General features: G+C 41.8%; 1 protein-coding gene across 1 annotated transcript in view; it reads left to right on the top strand.

The window, feature by feature from the left end:
* LOC129624251 (ATP-binding cassette sub-family C member 4-like) overlaps positions 1 to 12,087 on the top strand; it is a 195,433-nt gene that overhangs the window by 65,610 nt on the left and 117,736 nt on the right. The window contains 4 exon segments of the mRNA XM_055541911.1: positions 1,936 to 2,037; positions 4,085 to 4,174; positions 8,141 to 8,214; positions 8,216 to 8,330. Coding sequence (XP_055397886.1) covers positions 1,936 to 2,037; positions 4,085 to 4,174; positions 8,141 to 8,214; positions 8,216 to 8,330 — 381 coding nt within the window.

Genomic DNA, 12,087 nt, shown 5'->3' with positions numbered 1-12,087 from the left:
TATGGGTTAGGATTTGGTTTACCTGTGGGTCCCAGAGGTAACCATGCTAAAGCTGCTTACAGGGGTCCTTTGCTTTTCTCTCATGCAAGAATCCTGTGAGGCTCTGTATGGGTTTCCTGGGGCTGCGGATACAAAGTACCACAAAACATGTGGCTTAAAACCACAGGAATGTTTTGTTTCCCAGTCCTGGAGGCTAGAAGTCTGAAATCAAGCTATCAGCAGAGTCAGGATCCCTCTGAATCCGATAAGGGAGCATCCTTTCTTGCCTCTGCTAGCTCTGAGTTGTTGCAGGCAAACCTTGGTGTTCCTTGACTTGAAAGCCATCACCCCAGCCTCTGTCTCCATCATCAGGTAGCTGTTTTTTGTGTGTCTGTCTGTCTCTGCATTTCTCATAAGGACTCCAGTCATATTGGATTCAGGGTCCACCCTACTCTACTGTGATCTCGCTTTAATTGATTACATTTCCAACAACCAAATTTCCAAATAAAGTCACATTTTGAGCTAACTGGAGTTAGGATGTACCTTTTATGTGGTGATACAACTCTCCCCATAGCAAGTCCCATGGCTAGTGTGAACCTCCATGGTGTCAGGACCCAGACTCTTTCTCTCTTCTTATGTTACTCCACTGCATGTGACCTTGACCCCGCTGGCAGCCCCCAAGGCCCAGGCTGAGGCAGAGGAAGGTCCTGGTCACTGTCACTCTCCATGGCCCTGGATTTAGTCACATGGCTGCTCCTGTCTGCTCGGGAGCCTCGAGACAGAGGGAGGGCATCCCTCCAGGCTGCCACATGCAGGTAAAATCTAGGTTTGTTACCTCAGAAGAACAAGAGCAGATTTCAAGGACAGCCAGCAGTCTCTGCCTCTTGTTCACAGTTTTGGGGACCTTGGGGAGTGGGAGTGGTCTAAGTTGTTTGTTCAGTTTCTCTATTGCTCTAGCTTTTCTCATTGAATTATATCTAGCATTTGCAAGGCAAGAGGGAATTTTCTTGTATGTGTTTGTCAGCTTTGTAGCAATTTGTAAGATTTTGTTTTATTCAACTACTGTGCATCAGTTAGTTGCAAAGTGGTGTAGAAGATACCAAGAAGTGAGAGATGCAGCCATTCTTGCTGTGGAGGAAAGAGGGCATGGACTAAGAAGAGGCAGTGATTGTGAAAAGATGCTTGTGAAATATTTTTTAAGACATAGAAACTTACACAGTTTTCTTTTTAGAATGATGACTTAGTAATAGTTAATGACAAGCAGTGATGTGGTATTGACACACACAAGGGGGAAAGCAGAGTGTACAGGGTTTGCACTCAGAGTCTCTGTCGTTGGTCTTGTGTTCCCAGCCTGTCCTGTGCCACCTGCTTCCTGACGGCCTGGGGAGGGCCTTCCTCTCTGTGTTCTAGCAGTGTTGCATGGTGCTTGGCACATGGTGGGATTCAGTTAGTATTTATGAAATAATTTCCTACCAGCTCACCTGTTTATTGTTGGTAACACAAAAGTAAAACAATAAAAATGTCCAGGTTCTACATGTATTGGAGTTTGAAGCCATATTGTCTTCTTAGAGAGGAACCAGTACACTTGTTGAGAAAGTAACAAAGATAGCCTCATGGCCAGGAATTCTTATTTATTTATTTTATATACACACACAGACACACAGACATACACACATACATACTCTATATATGTGTATATATGATATGTTATATATACATATACACACACACATATATATATGCTATACTCTGTTATATACTTAGTTGTACATATAATAATGATATATTTAATATTTCTCATGTGAACCAAGACCTAATAAAATACAGCTGTAAAATGACAGGTAGGTATAAATAATAGGTATAAAACTTTTTATAGCCAATTCCATAGAAGCAGTTGTTTTGTTTGTAATTTGTTCTTGCAGTATAAATAATCTATATTTTGCTTTTTTTCTGTAGAACTTTTTGTTACTTTATGAGATAACACAGTGCTACCCTCTGCTGCCATCAGATGGTAAAACAACCATCGATGTGCAAGCTTTTACAGCTTCTTGGGAAAAGGTAAGAAAATTTGCTTTCCAAAATTATGACTGCTAAAAGATAACTGGGACATAGATTTATTGGAGAATTTTGAGATTTTACATATACTGTAAAATGTGACTTGCTCATTTACTTAGAATATATTTTAAAAATTCTCAGAATCAGGGATGAGGTTTGCAATGAATGGAGATTAAGTGTAAAATCAGCCTGAGGCATTTGACATGTTACTCTTTTTCTCATTTTCAAGAGAGTTTTCAGTGTATTAGCACATGTTGAACTTAAAGTATATAAATTCTTCTTTTAGTTTTTAGTTTATTTTTCATCATGTTTTATTACAGAGTATTAAATATAATTCCCTGTGCTATACAATAAGATGACCTTAAACAAAAGATATAGAGCACAAATATTTTCAAGATTTTCTTGAAAACCCAGATCTAATATTTTGAGCTGAAGTGTGAAGTGTCAGTTGCTTCACTTGTCTCTGAGTCTTTGTGACCGCGTGGACTGTAGCCCACCAGGCCCCTCTGTCCATGGGGATGGATACCCACTCCAGCATTTCTGTCGTTATTGTTCAGTCGCTCAGTCATGTCCAAATCTGTGCGACTCCATAAACTGCAGCATGCCAGACTCCCTTGTGCATCACCAACTCCAGGAGCTTGCTCAAACTCATGTCCATCGAGTCAGTGATGCCATCCAACCATCTCATCTTCTGTTGTCCCCTTCTTCTGCCTTCAGTCTTTCCCAGCATCAGGGTCTTTTCTAATGAGTCTACTCTTTGCATCACGTGGCTGAAGTATTAGAGTTTCAGCTTCAGCATCAGTCCTTCCAATGAATATGCAAGATTGATTTCCTTTAGGATTGACTTGTTTGATGTCCTTGCTGTTCAAGGGACTCTCAAGAGTCTTCTCTAACACCACAGTTCAAAAGCATCAATTCTTCAGTGTTCAGCCTTCTTTATAGTGAAAACTGTCACATCCATACATGACTACGGGAAAAACCATAGCTTTGACTAGATGGGCCATTATCAGCAAAGTAATGTCTTTGCTTTTTAATACACAGTCTAGGTTTGTCACAGCTCTTGTGCCAAGGAGCAAGCATCTTTGAATTTCATGGCTGCAGTCACTGTCTGAGGTGATTTTGGAGCACAAGAAAATAAAATATGTCACTGTTTCTACTTTCTATTTGCCATGAAGTGATGGGACCAGATGCCATGATCTTAGTTGTTTGAATGTTGAGTTTTAAGCCAACATTCACTCTTTTTCACTCTCCTCTTTCACCTTCATCAAGAGGCTCTTTAGTTCTTCTTCATTCTCTGCCATTAAGTGGCATCATCTGCATGTTTGAGATTATTGATATTCTATCAGAATTCTAGATTCCATTCTGTGATCATCTAGCCGTTTTGCATCATGTAATCTGTATAAAAGTTAAACAAGTAGGGTGACCATATACAGCTTTGATGTACTCCTTTCCTGATTTTGAACCAGTCAGTTGTTGCATGTCCAGTTCTAACTGTTGCTTCTTGACCTGCATTCAGGTTTCTCAGGAGGCTAGTAAGGTGGTCTGGTATTCCCATCTCTTTCAGAATTTTCCACAGTGTGTTGTGATCCACACAGTCAAAGGCTTTAGTCAATGAAGCAGAAGTAGATGTTTTTCTGGAATTACCTTGCTTTTCTGTGATTTAATAGATATCGGCAATTTGATCTCTGGTTCCTCTGCCTTTTCTAATTCCAGCTTATACATCTGAAAGTTCTCAGTTTACATACTGCTGAAGCCTAGCTTGAAGAATTTTGAGCAATACTTTGCTAGCACATGAAATGAGTGCAATTGTGTGGTAGTTGGAAAAAAGAAGGAAACTTCCTAAAGTGAGCTAAAGCTACCTCAAATCCCCAAAGAGATAAAATCTGATGAAGAGGTCTCCAGGACACAATATCTTAAAATAGGAAAGAGAAAAATGTGGGTTATATTTTGCATACCAATTATGTTGATTATTGTTATATTTTCCACTTTCTAAAAAAACTGTGTTATGTTATTAAAATGGGTAAATTAAATTCAAAACTTTAATTTGTAGGTATCAGAGACCCCAACCCTACAAGGACTTTCCTTTACTGTCAGACCTGGTGAACTGTTAGTTGTGGTTGGACCTGTGGGAGCGGGAAAGGTAAGTTAATGATGTCTTTTGTCAGCTTGATGCAACACCACAGCTCCTGTTAAATTCTCAGAATTGAACCCAGATCTGTGTGTGACTCAGTTTGAATTGAGTGTATCTAGAAGAGTGTCTCTCTAGGTGTGTTCATGGAACATTCATTTTACAATAATGTTTCATGGCGAAATAAATCAGGATAAACACACACTGTCTTTTCATTCTTGGTGCTTCCCGTTTCCTAGTTAGGAACTGCCTGTGCGGAATTTGGATGTCTCAGTGAAGGAAAGTATTTATGTGACAGCTGTTCTGGAAGAAATTAAATTAAATCAGACTTAAATTGAGAAAGTGGGGGAAACCAATAGACCGTTCAGTTATGACCTAAATCAAATCTCTTATGGAAGTGGAAATGAGAAATAGATTTAAGGGACTGGATCTGACAGACAGAGTGCCTGATGAACTATGGATGGAGGTTCCTGACTTTGTACAGGAGACAGGGATCAAGACCATCATCAAGAAAAAGAAATGCAAAATGGCAAAACGGCTGTCTGAGGAGGCCTTACAAATAGCTGTGAAAAGAAGAGAAGCAAACAGCAAAGGAGAAAAGGAACGATATACCCATTTGAATGCAGAGTTCCAAAGAATAGCAAGGAGAGATAAGAAAGCCTTCCTCAGCAATCAATGCAAACAAATAGAGGAAAACAATAGAATGGGAAAGAATAGAGATCTCTTCAAGAAAATTAGAGATACCAAGGGAACATTTCATTCAAAGATGGGCATAATAAAGGATAGAAATGGTAGGGATCTAACAGAAGCAGAAGATATTAAGAAGAGATGGCAAGAATACACAGAAGAACTGTACATAAAATATCTTCACGATCCAGATAATCACAATGGTGTGATCACTGACCTAGAGCCAGACATCCTGGAATGTGAAGTCAAGTGGGCCTTAGGAAGCATTATTACGAACAAAGCTAGTGACGGTTTTGGAATTCCAGTTGAGCTCTTTCAAATCCTAAAAGATGATGCTGTGAAAGTGCTGCCCTCAATATGCCAGCAAATTTGGAAAACTCAGCAGTGGCCACAGGACTGGAAAAGTTCAGTTTTCATTCCAATCCCAAAGAAAGGCAATGCCAAAAAATGCTCAAACTACCACACAATTGCACTCATCTCACATGCTAGTAAAGTAATGCTCAAAATTCTCCAAGCCAGGCTTAAGCAATACGTGAACCGTGAACATCCAGATGTTCAAGCTGGTTTTAGAAAAGGCAGAGGAAACAGAGATCAAACTGCCAACATCTGCTGGATCATGGAAAAAGCAAGAGAGTTCCAGAAAAACATCTACTTCTGATTTATTGACTATGCCAAAGCCTTTGACTGTGTGGATCACAATAAACTGTGGAAAATTCTGAAAGAGATGGGAATACCAGACCACCTGACATGCCTCCTGAGAAACCTGTATGCAGGTCAGGAAGCAACAGTTAGAACTGGACATGGAACACCAGACTGGTTCCAAATCAGAAAATGAGTACTTCAAGGCTGTATATTGTCACCATGCTTATTTAACTTCTATGCAGAGTACATCATGAGAAACTTTGGGCTGGAAGAAGCACAAGCTGGAATAAAGATTGACAGGAGAAATATCAATAACCTCAGATATGCAGATGACACCACCCTTATGGCAGAAAGTGAAGAAGAACTAAAGAGCCTCTTGATGAAAGTGAAAGAGGAAAGTGAAAATTTGGCTTAAAACTCAACATTCAGAAAACTAAGATCATGGCATCCTGTCCTATCACTTCATGGGAAATAGATGGGGAAAGTGTGGCTGACTTTATTTCTTGGGGCTCCAAAATCACTGCAGATGGTGATTGCAGCCATGAAATTAAAAGATGCTTACTCCTTGGTAAGAAAATTATGACCAACCTAGACAGCAGATTAAAAAGCAGAGACATTACTTTGTCAACAAAGTCCATCTAGTCAAGGCTATGGTTTTTCCAGTGATCATGTATGGATGTGAGAATTGGACTATAAAGAAAGCTGAGCACCGAAGAATTGATGCTTTTGAACTGTGGTGTTGGAGAAGACTCTTGAGAGTCCCTTGGGCTGCAAGGAGGTCCAACCAGTCTATCCTAAAGGAGATCAGTCCTGGGTGTTCATTGGAAGGACTGATGTTGAAGCTGAAACTCCAATACTTTGGCCACCTGATGGGAAGAGCTGACTCATTGGAAAAGACCCTGATGCTGGGAAAGATTGAAGGCAGGAGGAGAAGTGGATGACAGAGGACGAGATGGTTGGATGGTATCACCAACTCAATGGACATCAGTTTGGGTAAACTCTGGGAGTTGGTGATGGACAGGCAGGCCTGATGTGCTGTGGTTCATGGGCTTACAAAGAGTCAGACGTGACTGAGCAACTGAACTGATACTGTTCAGGATAGACAGAGACAATGGGAACTTCTTTTCATCTTAGTGGCCCTTCAAGGATTTCTGTAGATCATAAAGGCTCTTCCTGGAAGCTTTGAGCATTTCCTCCTATGACTTGACATGATCCCATCAGTGCATGTGTAGTGAATGTGCAGCCATGTGCTGGAGATAAAGGTACAGAAGTGAGCAAGACCCTGACTTTCTGCCTTTCAGAGGCAATCAGGTTGTGGGGTGAGACAGATATGCAGTCATATTATTTCAGCCCAGTGTCATGAGCACTCTGATGGTGTGGATACACACATGCCACATCTGTGTGATGTTGAAGATTGAAAGGAAAGGTGCACATACCCTTGGTCTGAAACAACAAAATACAGAAACCTAATGTGGGGTGTGGGCTTCCCTGGTGGCTCAGTGGTAAAATAATCCCCTGTTAATACAGGAGACACAGGTTTGGTCCCTGGTCTGGGAAGTTCCCACCTCCCAGTTGTGGAGCAACTAATCCCATGCACCACAACTGTTGGCTCTGCTCTGGGGCCTGGAGGTGCAACAACTGAGCCCACGGGCCACAACTGCTGAAGCCTGCCTGCTAGAGTCTCAACAAGAAAACCCCCATGCACTGCAATGACAACCCAGTGCAAGCAAAAATAAATAAAATTAAGAATTGTGGTATGGCAGAAACTGAAACAACATTGTAAAAAAATAAATGAAAAAGATAAAAGAACTAAAAATAAATAAAATTATTTTTAAAAATGTGGGATGTGTACATGAAAGGGTGCTGATTTCCTCTGTCATGGACTTTTGCTCTGCAGACACAACTTACTTGAGAGTTCTTTCAGTTGGCTATATTCTTCACACATAGCTTTTTAAGAACAAGTGTTTGTCAAGTAAAGGATACCAGATGCAGGAACAATTGCACTGAACATCATATATATCAAATACACATCCTGCTGGGCTCTGCTAGAGAAGGATGTTGCTGCTGCTGCTACTGCTGCTAAGTTGTTTCAGTCGTGTCCAAATCTGTACGTCCTCATAGACGGCAGCCCACCAGTCTCCCCCTTCCCTGGGATTCTCCAGGCAAGAAAACTGGAGTGGGTTGCCATTTCCTTCTCCAATGCATGAAAGTGAAAAGTGAAAGTGAAGTCGCTCAGTCATGTCCAACTCTTAGTGACCCCATGGACTGCAGCCTACCAGGCTCCTCCGTCCATGGGGTTTTTCAGGCAAGAGTACTGGAGTGGGTTGCCATTGCCTTCTCTGAGAGAAGGATGTTAAACATTCTCAATTATTCTTTGCTGAGTAGAATTTCACCTGGGGGGATACTCAGGCAGAGTAGATTGTTTATACTATTAATATATTCCTTATCAGTCATTTTCATTGACCGTTAGTGTTATTTTCACTTTTTTTTTTGTTTTGTTTTGGTCTCAACTGGGAGGGCTGTACTTTAGCCTGTTGAAGGAAAGGGTTCTATCACGTATCAAGAGCCAGGGTGGGGTCAGCTGTGCTGCGGGGCGTCTTCCATCCTGAGTGCACCCTGTTCACGTGTGTGTGTTGCCATCTGTTTCAGTCATCACTGCTAAACGCTCTGCTGGGGGAGCTGCCCCCGAGCCAGGGACAGGTCAGCGTGCACGGGAGGACCGCATGTTTCTCAGCAGCCCTGGGTGTTTCCAGGGACTGTAAAGAGTAACATTTTATTTGGGAAGAAATATAAAAAAGACAGATATGAAGAAGTAATAAGGGCTTGTGCTTTGGAAGCGGTGAGTAATGACTTCTGAGTTGCATATACTTGAATTTCATTTTTTTTAAATATAAATTTATTTATTTTAATTGGAGGTTAATTACTTTACAATATTGTATTGGTTTTGCCATACATCAACATGAATCCACCATGGGTATTCACATGTTCCCCATCCCTCTGGGTCATCTCAGTGCACCAGCCCCAAGCAACCAGTATCATGCATCGAACCTGGATTGGCGATTTGTTTCATATATGATATTCTACATGTTTCAATGCCATTCTCCCAAATCATCCCACCCTCTCCCTTTCCCACAGACTCCAAAAGACTGTTGTATACATCAGTGTCTCTTTTGTTGTCTCACATACAGGGTATCGTTACCATCTTTCTAAATTCCATATATATGCGTTAGTATACTGTATTGGTGTTTTTCTTTCTGGCTTACTTCACTCTGTATAATAGGCTCCAGTTTCATCCACCTCATTAGAACTGATTCAAATGTATTCTTTTTAATGGTTGAGTAATACTCCATTGTGTATATGTATCACAGCTTTCTTATCCATTCATCTGCTGATGGACATCTAGGTTACTTCCATGTCCTGGCTATTATAAACAGTGCTGCAATGAACATTGGGGTACACGGGTCTCTTTCAATTCTGGTTTCCTTGGTGTGTATGCCCAGCAGTGGGATTCCTGGGTCTTAAGGCAGTTCTATTTCGAGTTTTTTAAGGAATTTCCACACTGTTCTCCATAATGGCTGTACTAGTTTGCATTCCCACCAACAGTGTAAGAGAGTCCTCTACGATAGTGGCTTACACTACAAGGTTTGTTAAAAGTTCTTTTTAAAAAATAGATTTTTGAATGTTGCTTAACATTTAAGTTGGTCTTCTGGATAAATCAGCTGCTGCTGCTGCTGCTGCTGCTAAGTCGCTTCAGTTGTGTCGGACTCTGCAACCCCATGGACTGCAGCCTACCAGGCTTCTCCATCCATGGGATTCTCTAGGCAAGAACACTGGAGTGGGTTGCCATTTCCTTCTCCAATGCATGAAAGTGGAAAGTGAAAGTGAAGTCGCTCAGTCGTGTCTGACTCTTAGCGACCCCATGGACTGCAGCCTACCAGGCTCCTCCATCCATGGGATTTTCCAGGCAACAGTACTGGAGTGGGGTGCCATTGCTTTCTCCGGATGACTCAGCAGGCTTACATAAATAAGCATATGTATTTACATATGCTGTCATTTTAATTCTTATAGGTTAGTAACACAGAATACATTATCTGGAGGGGGGATTGTTTCATTCTGTGAAGTTTTCATTCACTTTCAACATTTTTTAATGGAAAGTTATAAATATTTACAAAAAAGAGAGCATGGTATAATGAATCCTCATGTACCACCCCCAGCTTCAGCCAGAATCAGCTGGTGACCAGTCTTGCTGCATCTCTACCCCTGCCAGCCCCACCCCAACCCCAGAGTATTGTGGAGCCGATCCTAGACCTCAGATCAGTTCATCTGTAAACATTTCATTATTTTTCTCTAAAAGATAGGAAAGCTTTGGGGAAAAAATCACTACTTTATTTCATCTGAAAAATACCTCAAATTCCTGAATATCACCCACCTGCTAGTCTGTGTTTACATGCTGCTGATCACCTCAGTGGTCAATCTTCACCACTGTTGGAACCCACACAAGGTCTGCCCCCTGCACTTGCCTCCTTGGTCCCATTTAGTCTGTGACATTCTCTCACCACTTCATTTTTGACTTGTAATGTATTATTTAAGAAAACCGGAATGGTTTAAAAATTCTTTTTAATACTGTGTCATTTCACTGAGGGAGATTGTTTTCAGAAATGGCATTGAGTTTCACAGAGAATGGTAAGATGAAAGGTTTCACTGTATTTTGGGAATTAAATAAGATTAGTGAGTAAACGATGAGACCTAAACTTAAGTGATAGGAGAATACAATTGACAAAAAGCAAGGAAAAAGAGTAAATACTGTTAAATACTATGTTACTCTTTTGGGTTGTAAAAAACCAGTGAATAATATCATTAAAGGTCTCCCCCTTGGGTCTCTTCAGTGCAGTCTGGACATCTGACTGCTCTTTTGTACTGTGAGGAAAAGACAGGGACAGATTTTTAAAGGTGTGGTATTGAAAGCTCCAGACCTGCTTTGTGAGGAAATCGTGATTCTCCTGGAACAAGGGCTTGAACATCATAGGTTGCATCAGGTGTGTGTGTTCATGCTAAATCACTTCTGTTGTGTCCAGCACTGTGGCCCTATGAACTGTAGCTTGCCAGACTCCTCTGTCCATGGGATTCTTCAGGCAAGAATACTGGAGTGGGTTGCCATTTCCCTCCCCAGGGGATCATCCTAACCCAGGGATCAAACCCGAGTCTCTATCTCCTGCATTGGTGGGTGGGTTCTTTACCACCAGCACCACCTGGGAAGCCCTGCATCAGGTGAGCAGCATTTCACAATGATGTGGACACACAGAATTGCTTGTTTAATAGGCTCACTTCTTTACTCCAGGTTCTTGTTCATGGGTGACTGTACATTTGCAGAAATAATGTCAGGTTAGCAGGAATGAGCTAGATTTTTATTAAATGGTCTAGATACTATATATGGAGAAGGCAATGGCAACCCACTCCAGTACTCTTGCCTGGAAAATCCCATGCACGGAAGAGCCTGGTGGGCTGCAATCCATGGGGTTGCTATGGGTTGGGCACGACTGAGCGACTTCACTTTCACTTTTCAATTTCATGCATTGGAGAAGGAAATGGCAATCCAGTGTTCTTGCCTGGATAATCCCAGGGACGGGGGAGACTGATGGGCTGCCGCCTATGGGGTCGCATAGAGTCAGACACGACTGAAGGGACTTAGAAGCAGATACCATATAAGAAGGGAAAGCAAATGCAGAACAGTGAGAACAGTAGCTCCCATTAATTCAGAGTCTATGTGCAAATCATTTTTCTGCCTTTCACACATGTGCATGCACACACCTAAAAAGGTTTATGAGTTATTCGTTCTTTATGAGTATCTTCAATATTCCCATCTTCATCTTACAGTTAGTAAAACAGACCAGGACAGATGAGACACCTCATCTCTACATTTGTAGCTCAAGTTCAGATCCTCGGGACCAATGCTTTGCTGCAGGCTCGTGGGGTGACTGGACCACTAATGTAGGCAGTGTTCTGTGGCTTCACCCAATGGGGCATGTGTGCAGCACAGACTTTGTTAGAACAGGCCCTGCAGGACTGGGATGCACAGCAGTTCTTCTGTACATGATTTAACGTCTATAAACATGGACTGCTCTCACGTTCTGCTGCATAGTTGGGACATGGAGTTGGGGTCCTTTGTGCCCATTCCCTCCTTGGAAGGAAGAGAGGCCCAGCATGGAGAAGTAGTGGAGAGGAGAGTTCTGGCCCTGGGTTCATCACTTGCCTGCTGTCACTCTGGACATGTCCTGTTACCTGCCTGGACCTCTGACATTTCTGCAGTAAAATGAGGACATTGGGTCAGAGGGTTTAGTTGCTGCTCTGAAATGTCATCTATGACTCTGATTAACAAGAGGTTAGCAAGGTCTTTATGACACCTGGGAATTAGGAAGTTATGAGAGCATCTGCTTATCTCCTTTTGGATTCCAGGTCTCAGTGGATGGACATAAGGCAGGCACAGGAAATACTGGTGTCCCGTAGACACAGAGACAGCATAGACAGTGCAGTAGAAAAGGCTTAGCCTTTGGAGAGAAACAGTCCTGGGTAGTGACTCCAGGTGTTTGTCTCAATTT

Source organism: Bubalus kerabau, chromosome 12 (genome assembly GCF_029407905.1).
Source record: "Bubalus kerabau isolate K-KA32 ecotype Philippines breed swamp buffalo chromosome 12, PCC_UOA_SB_1v2, whole genome shotgun sequence".
Lineage (NCBI taxonomy): Eukaryota > Metazoa > Chordata > Mammalia > Artiodactyla > Bovidae > Bubalus > Bubalus kerabau.
The sequence above is the reverse complement of the archived record's forward strand: the minus strand, read 5'-3'. Positions and strand labels throughout refer to the sequence as shown.